Source organism: Rattus norvegicus, chromosome 16, assembly GCF_021556685.1.
Source record: "Rattus norvegicus strain SHRSP/BbbUtx chromosome 16, alternate assembly SHRSP_T2T, whole genome shotgun sequence".
Classification (NCBI taxonomy): Eukaryota; Metazoa; Chordata; class Mammalia; order Rodentia; family Muridae; genus Rattus; species Rattus norvegicus.
Window position 1 is genome coordinate 87,363,851 of NC_141549.1, and position 19,432 is coordinate 87,383,282.

General features: G+C 42.2%; 1 protein-coding gene across 3 annotated transcripts in view; it reads right to left on the minus strand.

Moving 5' to 3' along the window:
• Myo16 (myosin XVI) overlaps positions 1–19,432 on the minus strand; it is a 479,886-nt gene that overhangs the window by 378,902 nt on the left and 81,552 nt on the right. For 2 of the 3 annotated variants that reach the window (XM_087587462.1, XM_087587465.1), the window contains exon 1: positions 8,312–8,858. The exons of the other annotated variant lie outside the window; for it this stretch is intronic. In XM_087587462.1, coding sequence (XP_087443588.1) covers positions 8,312–8,339 — 28 coding nt within the window. In that variant the 5' untranslated portion in view covers positions 8,340–8,858. Of the gene's footprint in view, positions 1–8,311; positions 8,859–19,432 lie in introns of those variants that run through there. 3 annotated transcript variants of the gene reach the window in all.

The window sequence follows — 19,432 nt, forward strand, 5'->3', positions numbered from 1 at the left end:
CTTTTGGCTTTTCCAGTTCTCCAATACTCTCAGAGAACACCCCATACTTTAGATTTCAGCCAACAGATAGTCTTCTGGAGTGGGAACCTGCCTGTTGCACACTCTGTAGAGCTATTGAGACATGCAGAAAGTCCTAATAATCAGGTAGGAAATTCACAATTACCTCAGGTCTCCAGTTCAGCACAGGAACATGTGCACTGGGAGCAGAGAGAAACTTCCAGAGACTCTACCTACAGCTTTTACCTTGTCCCCAGACCTGGAAAATCCAAACACTAGAGGCCCAGAAAGAAAAGTCTCCAGTTTTTATACTTTAATTATATCATTAGCATTTTTATATTTTATATTTTTATCTTTTGATTTTATTCTCTATGGCTCTTATACAATTTTGTTTCTGTGTTTCTGGTAATCAGTAATTTTTATCTCTTGTTTTTTCTCTTCTTACATTATTTTGTTATTTGTTCTTTTTCTTTTATTGAATCTTACTTCCTGTTTATTTTCATGTTTGTAATATCTTATTATATTTTACTTTTATTCTAACTAGTTTTCCATTTATCAATTTGAGTTTCATAGCTTCTTCTACATTGTTTTTAATGTTTTAGTTCCTGTAGGACTTGATGTATAGTAGTTATCATTAATTGCTTGTTATTATGTCACTGTATTTGTTTTGCTTTGAGGTTGTTATTATTGAAGCAATTTGCCTTCACCCCTCTGAGTTGTTATAAGGAATAAGTCCCCCCAAATAAGGCAGGTCACAAACAATACTACTGTACAAAGCTAGAAAAAGATATGAATCCCAGAAAATGCTTACAACACAGGATACAATAGTGTTACAGATCACAAAAGTGGCTCATCCAAGAGTTCATAAGTATTCAATAGAGGATCTTAAAGATATTAAAATAATTAAAATTCCCAGTAAAATCCAAAAGCTCAGTTCTTACTATAAATGATCTAATGGAAGACTCAAGTAAGCATGTTAATGAAATAAACACATCAATCAAGACTTGGGAGAGAACTTTAATAATGTAGAAGAGACATTCAGGAAACAGAGGTTCTAACAAATAAAACAGCTGGAAATCCTTGAAATGAATCAAAAGATCAAGTGGAAAAACCCAACAAAAGCATTGCCAGTGAAGCAGACCAAGTAAGAAAAAAACCTCAGGTATCAGAGACCTAGTTAAGCTACGATTAATTTCAGACAGTAATAAAGGAAACATAATGCAACGTTTATAAATCATGGCAAAAGGCCAACTCTATGAATCTGTGATGTAGGAGAAGGAACCAAGATGTAGCATAAAAGCATAGAAACCCAATTCAATGAATTATAGCAGAAATTCCCCTACATTTGGGAAAGACAGAAACATCTCAGGACAGGAGGAAATATCAACTCAACAGACATGGCCAGAAGATAATCTCTCCATGCTATATTATAGTCAGAAAGCTAAAAATATAGAGGAAAGAAATAATACCAAATATTTCAACATAAAACTGTAAAAGTAAAGAGAACCTCACCAGAACAGGAGCAGACGTCTTGTCAGGAGACCAGGGCCTGGTATTCAAGCAGTGAAACAAAAATTTTTCTAGACAGAATGATTAAATCCATAAAAAATTATCCTTTAAATTGTAAAATAAATATGGAGATTCGCCACAGTAAACACAAACTAGAGAATCTATGATCCTGACACAGTATTGCAGAAGAGATATAAAGAACACAATTCTACACATGGAAAATGAGGACACAAACACACACACACACACACACACACACACACACACACACGAACTCAGGAAAGATTAAAACTCAAAAAACAAAGAACAACAAAAACAAGATAGCTGGGAATCAACATTATTGCCTAACTGATCTAGCATACCTCTAAGACTAAGAAATTAGTGTAGACCTTCAAAACTAAGTCAATATTAGTTACTTTTATGCTGCCATGATGAAACGTCATGGCCAAGGCAACCTATAGAGAAAGAAGGCTTTATTTGGAGTTACAGTTCTAAAGGGATAAAAGTCCATCATCATCAGAGCAGGGAGCATGGCAGCAGGCCGGTATGGTGGTTGAAATAATAATCTGAGAACCCATGTTAAGGCTGGAAGCAGAAAGTAAAAAAGGGTTGGGAATGTTCATGTGTGGCTTTTGAAACCTCAAATCCCACCTCTAGTAACACATCTTCTCCAGCAACATTCAGAATTATCAACTGGGATCAAATGCCTGAGACTATCTGTTTCTGGGGATGTGGGTGTCTCATTTAAACCATCAGAAAACTTCACGTGTAAATATGTCTTATTGAAACCACTGCAAAACCTCAAATGTAAACAGTCTCACCTCTACAATTAAAAGAGGCACACTGGTTGAATGGATTAAAAACCAACCAATCAAATGAACAATCAAACAAAAAACCCAATGTCTAGCTTTTTGCTGCTACCAAAAACTTAATCATCCTGAGACAGACCTATCAAGACTGAAAGCAAAGAGGTGGAAGATGGATTTCTAAGTAAATGGAGCTGGAGAGAAGCAGCAGTAGTTATACTCACACAGGACAAAGCACACACCACACTGAAACTAATCAGAAGGATAATGATGATTCTCACACATTAATGACATGAAACACAGGTCCTGGAATTACAAACAATGACAGACATGTGTGTCAGTGACTTTGATACACACACTTTCATAAGACCAATACTACTAGGACTAGGCATAATGGACTGACAGGCCTACATACAACAGTAATGGCTGGCTTAGTCCCCAGTGCTCATCAGTGCATGGATCATCCAGAAAGAGAAAAAAAAATCTAACAGGGACCTTTCAGAGTTCATTTCCTTTCAGAGTTCATTTGAACACATACCTACAGGAGGCTCTGTCCAGGTGCTGAACTCACTAACACAACTACAGGATGCCGTGTCCAGCTCCTGAACCCACAGTTCTCAACAGTCTAAGAAACTTCCTTAAAAATCATGCTGTAGACCATAAATCAGTACTTAAATACACAAAAGAGAATGAAACAATGACTGGTGTCCAATCAAATAATAACGCAATAAAATTACGTCGGCAACAGAAAACCTAGAGGAAATTCCCCAACATGCAGAGATTGAGCATATGATATTGAATGATTTGGGTATCATTTAAGTGATAATTGAAGGTTTTAAAAACTTCCCTAAAATGGGAGAGCAAAATTTATTATTTTATACAACTTTATATGCTAACTAGTAACATAAGAAAAAGAAAATCTACGTCTTACAAGAACTTCCTTATGTAGACCTGTTTAAAATAGCTTTGCACCTGAATGCTAGGCCCAGGTCACTGGTAATTTACACAAATTATTTTATAAACATCAGGTTTTGCTACTTGTTAAGTCAATATAATTTTAATTATTTATTCTTCAGCTCACTGACCCAAGGCTTTTCAGAGAGCAGGGTCATTAGCTGGATATTGTGTCCTTAGCTGTATACCTATGCCTAGAAAACAATAGAAGTTCAGTAGAGAGTTCTTGAATTAATAAATGAGAGACAGAATGGAGGTAACAGGAAAAAATGGAATACACCCAACTCAGTTAAGAGAGAATGATGTAATTATGGTCTTAAAGTTATCCCTAGTGTGAAAGAATAGACCACTTCCATTCGACAAACAATAGAAGAAAGAGAGGGACACAAGGAGGAGCAGAGAGATGAAAAAAGAGAGGAGAGAGGCAGAGAAACAGAGAGAAAAATGGACATGGCTAACACACAGGGACACACACACACACAGAGAGGGGAATGTATCACATTAGAACAGCAGATGTCAAGTAAGGATGTAGGTGTGGATTCCTCCTGACACAATGACCAGCCTTTAATAATGCAGTGTCGACATAGCAGTACACAGAACCATATGGTCAGACCCATTAAACACAAACAGCCTGTGGCACTCTTGAAAGTCTATATAACAGTTCTGTGCATGGAGACTGAACAGTAGAAATGCACAACAAAACTTTACCATTACATATACTTTCCTCAGCTCTGCCTCATCATGTTCTAAGAGGAACACACACACACACACACACACACACACACACACACACCAAAAACATAGTGTGTTTTGTGTTGGCTAAAATTTTCGAAATACTCACTGGAAATTATCTCTGACTATTAAAGAAGGTGAAGAGACTGCCTACTGAGGAGTTGGCTTCCAAATACCAAAGCTCACTCTCATTCCAGTGGCCAAACCAGTGTGCTATGAAGAATGACCAATCAAAACCAAGATGTAAAGACTCTTGGGTATTTAAAATGGAATAAAGTGGGGGTATTGTGAGTGAAGAGATAGAAAAGGAATAGATGATAAACCCTAGCTTCTTTTCATATGTGTACCTTGATATTATAAAGTATTTCAATCATAAAAATCAGTTTTCAAAAGATATAAAAGACTCATCATCACTAGACTGTAGGAAATATACCACAAGGCAACAAATTAACCTAAACCCACGAGAGTAAACCTGAGAGTTACAGTTTGCTCATCATCACAGGTAATCAAAAAGCGAAGAGTCTGGGGCTGGAGAGATGGCTCACTGTGAGAGCACTGGCTGCTCTTCCAAAACACTCAGGCTCTATTCACACCACCCACATGGTTTCTCACAACTGTTCGTAACTCCAGATGCTTTAGTCTCTGAGGGTACATGCAGACATACACCATGCACATAGAAATAAAAATTAAAAATATCCATTAGGAGAGAAAGGTGTGCTAGAAACAAGATGTCCAGGTGAAAGGCACATCTTCATGAAAGCATATTTCCTGCCACAAATGGAGGAACTGAACATGGATTTTGAGAAGTGTCAAGGTCATATGCTAGGAGGAAGCCAATAACTGAGGTAGAGTCAGTTTCCATCAACTTAAAGAGATAGCTTTGACAGGCAGATCTCTGAGTTCAAGGGTAGCCTGGTCTATAGACCTAGTTCCAGACAGCCAAGGCTACATGAAGAAATCTTCACCTGAAAAGCCAAGAAGCCAAAAGAAGAAAGAGGAAGCCTTAACCACTGTGAAATGATCAAAGGCAGGTATCACGTCAGAAGTCACCTGATGTGAGGGTAGAGGGCCTACTGTCTGCTGAACTTCTTTGTATACAGTGGTTTAACGTGGATTTGGTCATGAAGATCACAGAATAATGAGTCACTGGGATAACAGGAGTAAGTTAGGACACTCCAAGTTGTAGTGATCAAAGAAACTAGGTGGTTCCTGTTTACTGGTGAGGAGTCTGATGTCACAGGAGACATTGCAGAAGCAGGGGCCTTCAAGGGAACAGATCAGGCGCACATTGGCTTTGGTCCTAGGGAGCAAGTTCACTATTACAGAAGAGAAGTCTTCAAAAAGAATTTCACACGCACGTGCCTGTGTAAGTTTAGCACTGACTGTTCTCACTGTATATACTGAAGGCTGATGAGGGAATCCAGGAAGCAACCATGTGCCTGCTGGGAAGAGGTGCCAAGGCTGTGGTGGCAATGCCTACTTGCATGCTGGAGATGTGCAACCTCAACAGCAATCGTTCTGTCCTCACTCCAGTCCCTGACTCATCACCCCACCCCCACCAACTGATCACCCCACCATCCCACCAGCTGATCACCCCCATCTCCACCAGCTGATCACCCCAACATCCCATCAACTGATCAACCCCTCACCAACTGATCACCCCCCCAACTGATCACCCCCATCTCCACCAGCTGATCACCCCACCATCCCACCAGCTGATCATCCCCATCTCAACCAGCTGATTACCCCAACATCCCTACCAACTGATCACCCTCATCTCCACCAGCTGATTACCCCAACATCCCATCAACTGATCACCCCCCACCTGATCACCTAGTACCTCAACAAGTGGTCATCCCTCGAACCGATCACCCCAGTACCACAGCAACTGATCACCCCCATCTCTACCAGCTGATCACCCCAACATCCCATCAACTGATCACCGCTACCATCCCACCAATTGATCACCCCCACCCCTACCAACTGATCATCCACCCACTAACTGATCACCCTCCCACCAACTGATCACCCCCACCAGTACCTCAACAAGTGGTCATCTCCTGAACTGATCACCCCAATACCACACCAACTGATCACCCCAATGCCCCACCAAATAATCACCCAGCACCCCACCACCATTCTCAAGACAGCCAGGCAGGGAAATCACACTCAGTATTAGCCCCTTATCTCTTAAGAGAAACAGAGTAATGGGGACAAAAATCCGTGGGGCTTCAGTTGCTGACCCTAGGTATGGTTTGGGGAATGGGTTAGGGGCCAGTGACAATAACCAGGCCAGGGCTCTGTGAGACAGAGAATAGGAACAGCTTGGCTTTGAAGGTGAACATGGTTGGGACGAAATGTAAAGGAAGTCTTAGAGGAGGGTGTGGTGGGAGTGGCTAGCGTGGAGACATCAGGTGTAACGCCCACACTACAAACTGTGATTTTATCACTAATCTTCCTCACCTCTCTGTATTCTAGTTATTCCAAAGTCTAGATTCTATGAAGACCCACGGTTCTATGACAGGGGGGCATCCCTTGGTGGCTTCAGCCACAGGGAAATCCAGCTTCTAAAGCCTGGCAGCAGAGGCTGGAACTGGAGGGCGGTCCCACTTAGTGGGTAATAGCTCAGGAAATAGGTGAATCGCAAGCAAGCACTTCCTAATTACTTTGGCAAATTCATCCATCGGGAATGCTTTCCCCCAAGCATTTGGAACATTTTTGTTAACGAACACTATTAATTCATTAAATTTGTTAACTCTGCTTTCATCTCGTATGGTGACTGACGATAAGACTTGCCTAAAGCATTCCGTTCCTCGTACCCACTGCCTTTTTCAGGGTCTGAGACTCTAGTCAGTCACATGCTCAACAGAGTTGAGATGAGGCAGGAGAAGGTAGCCTCACGTAATATTTAACCACCACTAGGTCTCCAGGTCTCCAACCCACTGAGCTCCTGCCCACCCTCCCTGGCTACACCCCACTGAGGAGTGTTCATCTTCTGGACTGAGCCAGGGCTCCCTGAAATGATGCAGAGGGTTTGAGGAATTTCCTCTGCAAAAACCAGGCAGGAACATGATAGCACCCTACAGGTGCCGTACAACATGAGCGGCTGCCTGGAACCCAGCCAGGATGCTGCACAATGTGTGTTACCGGGTCAATCACATGGAGACTTAGGGGGTTGACCCAAGGACGACTCCACATTTCAAACATGCTGCAGTCTCACGATGATTATCACTTAAAGAGTTAATTTCCAAATACCCAGGCTGATCAGTGCGTCCTCTCTTGGCAAAAGAAGCCAGGCTTCTGACCTAGGCATTTTTATTTTAATAATCATGGGCTGTCCCTCTCTTGTCTACCATCCAACAAAAAAAAATAAGAGGAAGACAACTATTTTCTTCCCAAACAGCTTTTTATTTTTTTCAGTCTCCTTTAGGACAGAATTCAAGAGTCATTTAATGTCCCTTTGACAAGGTGCTTAGTTAACATTGGCATGTCCTTGTCAGCAAACCCACAATCTTACCAGGAATCTGTCCCCCAGAAATGCCACCCATCATCCTTTAAGACCAAATGAGCTTTATCCCTTTAAGACCACGATAAAAATGTGCAGAAGTTTTGAAAAGTGCTATCAGAGAAAAGAATTCTATCCAACAAGCCGGCTTTGCTCTCAATATGTCCTCTCAGTCCTTGTGACTATCAGAGACAGTTTAGGTGCAAGTGGTGTCTAGCTGGGAGCACCCTGCTGCAATCCCGATGTTAAGGAAAGCCATGTGGGGAGCTACCGGCTGGTTATTCTGCACCATTCAAGCACCAGTGCAGTCTCTGCAAGGTGAACAGTGCAAGGGCAAAAGTTTCCAGCCAAGGACAACCAGAGAAAGACAGGGAAGGAAAGCCCGGAAGGATACTGCAGCAGGAAACTTGAGAGTGAGTGAGAGCCAGCATGAAATCACTTCAGCTCCAGCCAGGGAAGTTGTACAACCATCACCCAAATCAGTAGTGCAGAGATCCTTAAACAACTTTTGTTTATTCAACTGCATTCTTTCTCTGTTTCTGCTATCCCACATCTTAAAAAAAAAATACAGCGTTTTAAAGATTTTTCACACTACAACATTTAGATAAAAAGAGAATTATTTTAGACTCTAACGTGAGATGGACCATGCCTGTCAACTGCCCTTCACAGTCACCGATGCGTTTTAACTGTCTGGGTGCCACACACCGGAACACCTGCCTCAATTCTGGCTTCAGAATGTTTAAAATATGTTTAAAATAACACTTCAAGAGACAAACATACACACACACAGGTCAGTGAGCCTACTTACAGCACTTGATAAAATGATACTGAGACATTGTCCCTTCTCAGGCTTGGATCTTGCAGTGGGTCCCAGCATTCTCTTCAGCTATGACTGTTGTCTCCAGGAAATGCATAATTCAGGGTCCCTGCTCAGGTAACGGTGTACCTCAGAATGCATTACTGAACAGAGGCTCCCCTTCATGATCTTGCAGAGTGTACCAACTCATTTTCATTCAGCAGCTGGAGTTTAGAGCAGCCCCCGGGGTGGGTCTGAGCCACCGCTGCCGCTGCTGCTGCTGCTGCACGTGCTTATCCGGGCGCCCTTGATTGACACATTCCAGCGCCACAGTCCTGGGAAGGGTCGCTCTAATTGTTGCTCACGTGTGTGCAGCTACAGCCTGCCACTAGTGTGGAGGTGTGCTGCAGTGCGGCTCTCCCTCCTGGTCCTGCCTGCTAATGGCTTCTCAATAGCTTTCAAAATGCAGAAGACTACACTGATGAGTGGGCAGGAGGGAGATGCTGCACAAGGCATCCAGAAGCTCGCCCGTGCTCCCGGCGCGCTGCTCCGTAGGACTGAATTCTTAGCCCTTGGCCAAGCTCATTCGTTATATTTAGTTGCCACCAGTTGCTGTGTGGATTGGAAATGGACAGCAGGAGCTGAAAATAGCCCCCTCTTAGGATGAGGATGCTTTGATCTGCCTCTAGCCAGGAAGCATTCTCGCAAGGGATCCTTTTGGTTATCTATGCAGAATGCAAAATTTAAATTACCCAGAGAAATGTGTTGATTTGCACAGCTTTAAAATTTAGGATTCTGCTACCTCTGCAAATTGCAATGAATTAAACTGCACAACCTAAGCCAGAGAATAAAGTTTGCCTGGGTTGCAATCGGAAGGCAACACATGGTCTCCCAGACTCTATTTCAATGGAGATAAATACCATATTTTAATAGCTAGTTAGCCAGAAAGAGTCATATGTAAGTCACTTACAAATAGGGATGTGTGTTTACTTTTGTAAGTTAAAGCGTTTTTATTTTCAACAATATTTTTATTTATTCTTTGAGAATTTCATACAATATATTTTGATCATAATCTTCTCTTTCCCCCGAACTCCCCACCTGCTCAACTTTATGCTCTTTCTCTCTTTAAAAACAAATTTCACAGAGTCCAATTTGTGTTGGTTAACCACTCTTGAATGTGGGGTCTGCCTTGGAGTATGTATGGTTGATATACCCAGTGTCACACCCTAAAGAATACTGGTTTTCCCTCTTCCAGGTTAATTTGAGTTACCTATTACCATATAATAGGTGGGACAATACTCTAGCTGGACATCATATGTCATCAAATAAAATCTCAGCATCAGCAATGGGTTATATCTTCTTGACTCATTGGTCATCAGTTTCCCTCAGATTAATACCATTACAGGATGTTGTCAACATTATGAGTTGCCCTCCACAACCTGAGGGTAATACTCTTTTGCTGAAGACACCACCTACTTATGTCTTGGAACATGGAGAGATCAACTTGGTGAGAGATCTACTCATCTGGAAGCCTCACTCCTACTGTCCCGTGCATTGAAAGGCACTGTACAGTTTGTTAGAGGAGAGAGATGATGATCACTCTTACCTATATGGACTCTGAAACCTTATTTATAATAACCAGAAGCTGGAAGGAACCCAGATGCCCTTCAACAGAGGAATGGATACAGAAAATGTGGTACATCTACACTATGGAGTACTACTCAGCAATCAAACACAATGACTTCATGAAAATTATAGGCAAATGGATTGAACTAGAAAATATCATTCTGAGTGCAGTAACTCAATCACAGAAAAACACACATGGTATGCACTCACTGATAAGTAGATATTAGCCCAAAAGCTTGAATTACCCAAGATGTAATCCACCCACTACAGGAAGCTCAAGAAGAAGGATGACCAACATGTGGATGCTTCACTAATTCTTAAAAGGGAGAACTAAAATATCCATAGGAGGTGATAGGGAGGCAATGTTTAGAGCAGAGACTGATGGCACGGCCATTCAGAGCCTGCCTCACATGTGGCCCATACATATACAGCCACCAAAACTAGATAAGATTGATGGAGCTAAGAAGTGCATGCTGACAGGAACTGGATATAGATCTCTCCTGAGAGATACAACCACAGCATGTCCAATACAGAGGCAAACGCTAGCAGCAAACCACTGAACTAAGAACGGGACCCATTGGAGGAATTAAAAACAGGATTGAAAGAGCTAAAGCAGCTTACAACCCCACAATGCCAACAACCATGCCAACCAACCAGAGCTTCCAGGGATTAAGCCAATGGCTCCAATTGCATAGGTAGCAGAAGATGGCCTTGTTGGGCACCAGTGGAAAGGAGAAGCCCTTGGTCCTGCCAAGCAAGGTTGGATCCCTAGTGCAGGGGAATGTCAGGGGGGTGGTTAAGGGGAGGGGTGGATGGGGAGAGGAAAACCCTTATGGGGGAGGGGGAGGTGATAAGGGGCTTATGGACAGGAAACCGGGAAAGGGAATAACATTTGAAATGTAAATAAATATATCCAATAAGAAAATGTATGAGAGAGAGAGAAAAAAAGTGTAGACAAAATCTGTTTCATATTTGAAGGCATTGAGAATGTAAAAATGGACCAAGTGGTATGGGTTTATGCACATTCTGTGGTGGAGCATAAATCCTAGGTCCCCTAATAAATAACACTTAGTGAGTCTGCCTTTATTAAGTAAGATTACAAGAGCCAAAAACTGTATAGTGAGGGTTATGAATACCCTTCAAAGGACAGGGTCCCAACCACACTCTGTCACATTTCCCATCGAAGTTCAAATTCAGATTCTACCACTTCCAGAGTTTCACTTTAGACAGATTTTATCTCCCACTTATGGATAGAAAGTGTGGCCCCTAATCTATATTATATGGTTAGAAATAGGCTGTAAATCCATCAGTTAGATTTTTGGTGTTTGGAATGACTACTGGAATTTATAGGAAGGAAGGTATTTTACTATGCATCGAATGACCCTGTCCACACTTTCAACAGACTTTCATAAGAATTAGGAAGGAGCTTTTCAGCTTTCTTTTTAAAAATGGATTCTCCACTATTCGTCCATCCAATAATTATAGCACCCCTGTCACCTATGACCTGTAACAGGTTAGGTGATTTTTAGAAATAAAAATGAGTCTTTACAAGATCTGAAATGCAGTATTTATAGTTAAGGATGCTGTAGCTTAATTTAAAACATTCTTCCTTTTTATTTTCAACGTTCCAGTCCATCCCTCTCATTGACCACCAAGAGTAGGGCTCCTTCCTCTGAAATCAGTGCAAGTCTACATATGCACAGCGATTCTGCATTCACTGGAGTCCTGGCTGGTCTCTTTATGGGCCCTTCTGACACCTCTCAGATAGCCCATCCCCCATTTTAACACAGGGACAGATAGACAATGGGCTGGCTGCATTCATTCCTCCTTATGCATGAATTTCTAGTGTCTGTATTTGTGTGCCTCTGAACGCACACAATCAGCCTGCCTCTTATGTCAACTGAGTTCTAGGGTACATGGTTCACTCCTTAAAATGAAAACCGTAAGTCCAAGAAGATGTTACTGGAAGTGTGATTGACTAGTCCCTAGTGATATATTTTAAATAACTTAAACCTCTGGCAGAAATCTGACCAAAGTCTGACCCTGCCCTCAAAGTACTCATTGGCCAAACGAAGATGCATATCAACCAAGAGCACCACAGTGCATGGGGCACAACAGGACTGGGGACATGGGTCTGGGGAGTGTAGAGGAGCAAGACTGGGCACAGCCACTCTGAGGAAGCAGAAACGAATACACAGTGTGAAGATGCCTCAGTCTGCTTCACAGGTATGAGCTACGTGTGTAAGAACTATACCTTACATATGCCGCACATGCCTGTGAGCTGTGTAGGAGCTACCATACATGAACTGCATACAAACAATGCATGACATGTATCTAAGCTGAGCATGACATGTTTGAGCTGCGTGCACACGTTGCTTTCACACGCTCTGGGGTTGTCTTCTATTTGACTTTTGAACGTTGTGCTCGTTTTGTAAACCTATGGGGACATGCTCAGCCAAAAAGAGACGTAGTTTTATTTTCCCATCACTACCAAACAATTCGGGTGTGAATATGGTGGGAATGTAGATTGGACTCCATTAACTTTCAGAAAACGGAACAAAGGCTGATTTAAATTTTATTACATTTCTTGAAACTTATCTTTCCTATGAAACCCAGCCCTGGTAGGGATTACACAGACCACACCATAGTTCTTTGAATCACATATTTTATGGATAATATCAGATTTGATGCCAACAGTAAAGGCAAAGCTGAGACTGGAATGGATATATTTCCTAGAAACTCATTTATGGTGCAGAACTGGTCATTAAGCACAGCATTAAATGCATGCATTCGGAAGGAGGAGGTGTTTTCCATTGTCAGAAAGCTTTACAACTAATAAAACAGTCATTTCATTGTTGTGCAGCATTTTTACAACGCCCTGTTGTTATCAGTGAAGACGTCAAGAATATTTCAACAAGCATTTTTCATTTGCTAGGCATCAAACAACTGCCCACTCTTCACACACTATTTCTTACATAAACACATTCTGTTTTTATCCTTTAAATGTAATCATTATTGCACCCCAGACAATTTTTAAGTAAGCTAGATTATTCCCCAACTTAAGCAAAAGTCTGACAAGCACGGAACAATTTACACGTGCTCTGGAGGTGTATTTACTCGGTCCCAGATCAGACAAGTCATTACAGTTCTACTTAGAATCCAAGGTACACGCCTACAAGATGAGATCCAGTTTTTCCAGTCTTTTGATAGATAATTCCTAATCTGATAGTTTATGGATTCTCACATAATAATCAATGGTGGAATTAAAGATGGAATCCCTCAATAATCACCACCATTAAAAAGCGTATTCTTTTATTTTTTCAGAGCTGGGGACCGAACCCAGGGCATTTCACTTGCTAGGCAAGTGCTCTACCACTGAGCTAAATCCCCTACCCCTAAAAAGCATATCCTTAGTCGGTGTCATGGTCAACTTCATTATCATCTTGACATCGTATAGATAAGCCCAGGAGATACAGCCCCAAATCTCTTTGAATGTGAGTGTCACCATCATGAAGAATAAAAGGAAAAGGAAGAAGGAAAACTGAAGACCAGCATTCAGTTCTCTTTTGCTTGATGTCTATACAACGTGACCAGTGCCTCAGGCCTCTGCTGACACGGTTAATCATTGTTGCCATCAGGACCTTCCCACCATGATGGATTGTAGCCTCTCATCCCCAAGCCAAGGCATCCCTTCCTCTCTTAGTTGTCTTTTGTCTAAGGAACAGGAAAAGTCACTAATTCAGCAGGTTACGACACTACCACCACCAAATGAAGATATGAACTGCACACAACTGGCCTCCCCGTATCTCGAACCCAAACTCTGAGACAGGTGCATCTTGTCTCAACTCCAGAAGCAGACTGTGGCTTCACACATTGATAAAGAATTTAAGGACCTGCAGCAAATGTGTTGCACACCACCATTACCAAGGTATCTGGGAAATGCATGTGCAAACCTCCTAATCACCAGCATCAAAGGCTTCTGGTTGAGTGAGGTCCTGAGCTTGCCTGTAGTTATGACTTCAGTCAAGGTTCATGGTAGCTCCTTAAGGAGCTATGCATGCTATATAAGTGCTTTGATAAGGAGGACTGGAGCCCCAGATACCTGCTGGGTGTTCTTGTTACTCATTCTGGGCATCTGATCACCCACATGCCTCTTGAGTCTTTTTTCTCAGAGGGAAATGAAATGTTTTGCCTCTTCTTCAGTATCTAGGTAGAACATTTATAAGGCTTTTTCCCCCTCACATAAATGTAAAAACAAATTTTGAAATAGCCATAGCATGTGTGTTTGAATGAACCAAGAGAAACGCCCCATCTTCCCTCTCACTAAAGTTTGAATTGACCCCACATTTGCTTATCTTAGAGTGAATTAGAGTGGAGTAGCGTTAGTGTATGTAGTGCCAATGTGTGCACACATGTGCACGTGTACCGTGTGGGCAAGCAGAGAGTCACTGGGTGTTCTCTGCCTTTCCATTCATTCTGAGGAAAACAAACAAACAAAAACCCAAAAAACAAAACAAGTTGTCTGTTTACTGAAAATAATACAAATTTTCCTATAAGAAGACAAAATAAATTTTGAAGTAGTTGTATATAGAAATGTTTTCGTGTTTTTCAACTGATACATATTGAACTGTAGAATATACATGTCTGTTTATTCATAAGAATGTATATATACATACATATACACATACGCACACACACACATGCACACAAACACACACACACACACACACATCTGTACATACACACTTACTGTGGGAACCTGGCTGGCCTCAGATGTTCCTATCTTTGTCTCCAGGTGCTGGGCTCCCCAGTGCATGCCATTGCACCTGACTAGTCATACATTTTCTGACTAGTTTTAATTTAATCAATTTAAATTTAATCAACCATGTACTTGCCTACATACACACAAATTTACATGTTCAATTTCTACAAATCCTTCAGATTTATATTAAGCCATTTAACCTACACATGCACTTAGCTTAAATTTGTTTCAGGATTCCAACTACCCTGTATTTATTGACTTTTCCCTTGGACTAGTCAACTCATTGCTTCAATACAGCGCTTTATGTGTTTCTGGTATCACACAGAAGCCCCTTTCTTACTAGGTATTATTTGGAGCTAAAACTATGAGTTTTTCTTATTTCCAAGAAAGTCTAAACTATCACCGAGCAACCAGATCACAGGGAACGAACCACAAGAACCAGATGGTGCCAGCCTCCTCTAGGGCATGCTACTGGAGGCCTTGGGGGTTTTCATTGAAGGCAGATGACAGGGCACACCATCCCATGGGTAACTGTCAAGAGCAAAGGAGAGAAAGGGAAGGAAGAAAGTCCCTCTTCTTCACAGGAATGACTGTGAAGCAAGAGGACCTAGCTTGTCTGACTTTAACACTGGGCAGGAAGTATCCTTCGACCTGCTCACAGGGAGGTGGAGGGTAAGTTTACCTTCTAAATGAGTTCCCCAGCTGCAGATTTCCCCATGAGCTACCCTGGATGAAGTGTGGGCTCTAAAATGTAACAATATTTTAAAGGACATTGAAAAAGAAGTGTAGCGGGGACCATCTGAATTTGGAAACGATATTTGTTTTCTCAAATTGCAAAGCTTTTCAGATACAGTCTTAGTGCTTCCTGGTGGGGTCATGGTCCTCAGTACTTAGTGGTGGATTAGTCCTTAGTGGGACTTAATGCTCCATATGATGCATGGTTCTTTCTGTCTATGTTATGGTGTCAGTAGGTCAAGGAGCTTGGCTACTTGATTGACCATGTGGAAAACCAGCCTTGGAAGACAAGATGGTGTTTTACCTTCAGATGTGAAGAACTGTCTTCCCAAAGCTGATTAGGCCTGAGAATGTCTGTCTCCCTCTGCCTACCTCTCCCGCTCTCCCGCTCTCCTCCCACTTCAGTAGGTAGATTGATGTGGCAGCCACCTGCACAGGCTTGCAGTCTTCTGATGCAGTGGATCTTCTGAGGTTCAACCCCACCACCCACATAGGGCAGCATCTCCATCTCCATGAGTTGCTTGACAAGGAGTGAACTGTACTATAGCAAGTTAGGAATGCTGTTTTCATGACCCGGGCTTTGTGTTTTCTGTTAGTCTCCCTCTACTTAGTTCTACTTTCTCCTCTCTCTGTTCCCCTACTGACTCCTCCTCACCTCGTTCCCTTTCTACTTAAAGCCTGGGGTGTTTTAAAAACTTTAGAGATAAAAAATAGTCATGCATTAATTCTGCCTGCCCCAGGTAAGCCTGACTGTGCCTTAAATGAGGAGCAATTCCAATGTGCCAGACATTTTTATAACCACATCTTAAGTATCCACTCAGCTAACCCTCATAATAGAGTGAAATAGATAATGCTATTGCTCTTTCCCTTATAATAAATGAAGGACTATGAAGACTATGCAACATGTATGAGTATCAGGCACGGAAGAGCAAGACCAGATCACCATGAAGTACCCATCACAGGGGCCACTTTGTCCGTGGGGAACATGCATCCCCTCAGTGGCTAATGCCATTTAAAAATGACTTTTAGATATTGCGTGTCTCATGGGCTGCAACTGCTGGCACCCGCTTCTGTCTGGCAGGTTCATTACTGCCTTCTTTTCTCTTTTACCACCCTTCTTGCCCTACTGTGCCTCATGAACCCCAATCCTTCCTATTATATACAGAGAAACAAGACAAAAACATGGATACAGAAAAGACACAGGGAAGAAGATGGCCACAGACAGTAGGAAAATCAGGGTTCAAGGGTAGAAGGAAGATGGACAACATCTGTCCTCTTCCTGCTTTTTGCTTCTGTGATTAGGTTGGTGGTACTAGCTCATTGCTTATTGTTTATCATATTATGCATAAACATGTGCATATATGTGTGTATATATATATATATATATATATATATATATAGAGAGAGAGAGAGAGAGAGAGAGAAATGTATGCATCGGGTAGGCTTCTTCTGAAATGCCAGTGAGGTGCTGACACCATGATATTTACTTTGCTACCTTTGAATGTCCAGTGCAGCAGAACCAGCCCACCTTGAACATTGCAACATGGAGAGTCAGACCGTCATGAATATAGAGAGAAAGGAAGTGTTAATAGAAGATTTACGAACAGGCTCAGCACAGTGCTGATCACCTTTAAACTCAGCTTAGAAAGCAGAAGCAGAAGGATCTTTGTTTTGGGCTACCCTTGTCTACATGCGGACTTTCAGGCTAGCCAGAGTTTTCATACTGAGAACCCATCACAAGCAACAACACCAAAAAGACTTACAGGCAGGAAGTACGACTCAGTAAGAAAATAAAGGTAAATTTTTCTGTATGGGATTTCAAGTGTGCAGAAGAATGGAATTTGACCTCTATCCAATAGTTAAAAGTAATTTTTTCACAATATTACTATGACCATTAACACTTACGTCTAAGTTATTTGTGTTAGAGGAACTTCTTCCACACCTCCATGGAGGCCACGGATACATATCTTCAAACCCTCCTTCAGGTGTTAATTAAGTATTTCAAAGAGTAACTGATCGCTGTGAAGAAAATCTCCCTGAATTAAAAATCTCGCATGGGGGCTGGGGATTTAGCTCAGTGGTAGAGCGCTTACCTAGGAGGCGCAAGGCCCTGGGTTCGGTCCCCAGCTCCGAAAAAAAGAACCAAAAAAAAAAAATCTCACATGGATCTGATGGGAGATACTCTGAGAGCCTTACATTTATGTCCTGGTTCACCTATGTGAAGTTCAAGATTATGGTAGCAGGAAAAAATATATAGAATATTGGCATAAAAAAAAAGTCACGAGGGAAGCTCCAAGAACAAAGAATCTGTCTTGTCTTTTGACCTTGGGGGTGAGGACTGGTTGAAATAGACAAGATGGAGATTTGTTGAACTGTGTTGCCACATTCCTGCACTGTGTCCAATACACGTCTGTGTTCTGGTATGTGTTGGGGGTGTGCAAGCATCTACATCAAATATTGTCAAGGCTCTTCTCCCTCAATTGATCATCATCTTATTCTTTGAGGCAGGGTCTCTCACTGAACATGGAGATCATGAATTGGTCTAGACTGCCAGGCCCAGAGGCTCCCAAGATGTTCCTGACTTCTCGTACCCAGCACTGGGATTGCAGATAAATGCCACAGGCCTGGCTTTTATAACATGGCCACTTGAGATGGAACCCCAAATGCCTGTGCTTGGATAGTACTTTCCTGCCTTAGCAATCTCCCCATCCTCCAGCATGAATTAGTTTTAGTGTTATGAGATGTGACATCCTCAACTGATCGAGAAAAACTCTCAAAGATGGATAGGTAGCTTGAGGGTGTCAGTTTCTCACACACTCTTTGCTCACTCGCAGATGCACACACATGAAGACAGAAATTTCTAGGAATGGTAAATAGGTGCCATAATTTATATGGCCAATGAAGGAGCTGAATAGATGCACAAACTCTTGGAAGCAGGCATGGTAGAGGTGGGAGAAGATGCTGCTGTCAGCACTGGTATCCTAGCAAGGGTACGAGGCATCTACAGGGATCCTTGAACATCTACAGCATACACAAGAAACAGCTAACATTGGGGCTTTGGAGACAGACAGGGTTTGACAATGAAGGACACTGTCTGTGTAGTCTAGGACTTTACTACCGAGGCCAGCTTTCCTGGGGCATTCCTACAAACTTTGTAAGGGGTCCATAGATTGTCAAAGGGCCCCCTGTCTGAAATATGAGGACATCTCTAATAACAGATGGGTATCACCTATCAGTGAAATGGTGAGGATTAGGAATGACCGTCTTGAGATGAGGTAGACAGCAAGGAAGCAACACAGACGCTCTCATTTTGGTTCAAGCTGAAGATGATGTGGGCTTGAAACCGTCACAGTGCTGAGGATAGACTGAATAGATTCTCACCAAACGACGGCTTTGGGATTTCCATGATGGGGGAATGGGATGTGTTGTGAGAAAAGAGAAGAGAACGCATATATCTTGGTTAGCTGTCACCTTGATATCAGCTAGAGTCCTTTGAGAAGAGGAGCCTCAATTGAAAAAAAAAAAAAAAACATGCTCCTCACCGCTTTGGTCTATAGGCAAGCCTCTTGGGCATTTTCTTTATTCTTGATTAATGGCAGACAGTCCAGCCTACTGTGAGTGGGGCTAGCCATGTGAAAGTGGCCCTGAGTCGAATATGAATGCAGGGTTAGTGAACCATGAAGGATAAGCCAGTAAACAGCATCTCTGTGGACTCTCCAGTTCCTGACTCCAGGTTCCTATTTTGAGTTCCTTCCCTGACTTACCACAGTGGTGAAGCATGACCTGAGAGCTGTAAGAGAAAATAAACCCTTTCTTCCCCAAGCTGCTTTGTTTATGGTGTTTCACCACAATAGGATCCTAACTACGATAGTCTGGTCACTGAGTTTTGAAGAGGTTCAGATAGGAAGTCTGAGTCACCCACTGGCTCAGAGTGTAAGAGGAGGAGGCTCAGAAAGACAGCGAGTTGTTGTTTAGGTCTGATGAGTCTAGACAGCATGGACAATAGATGC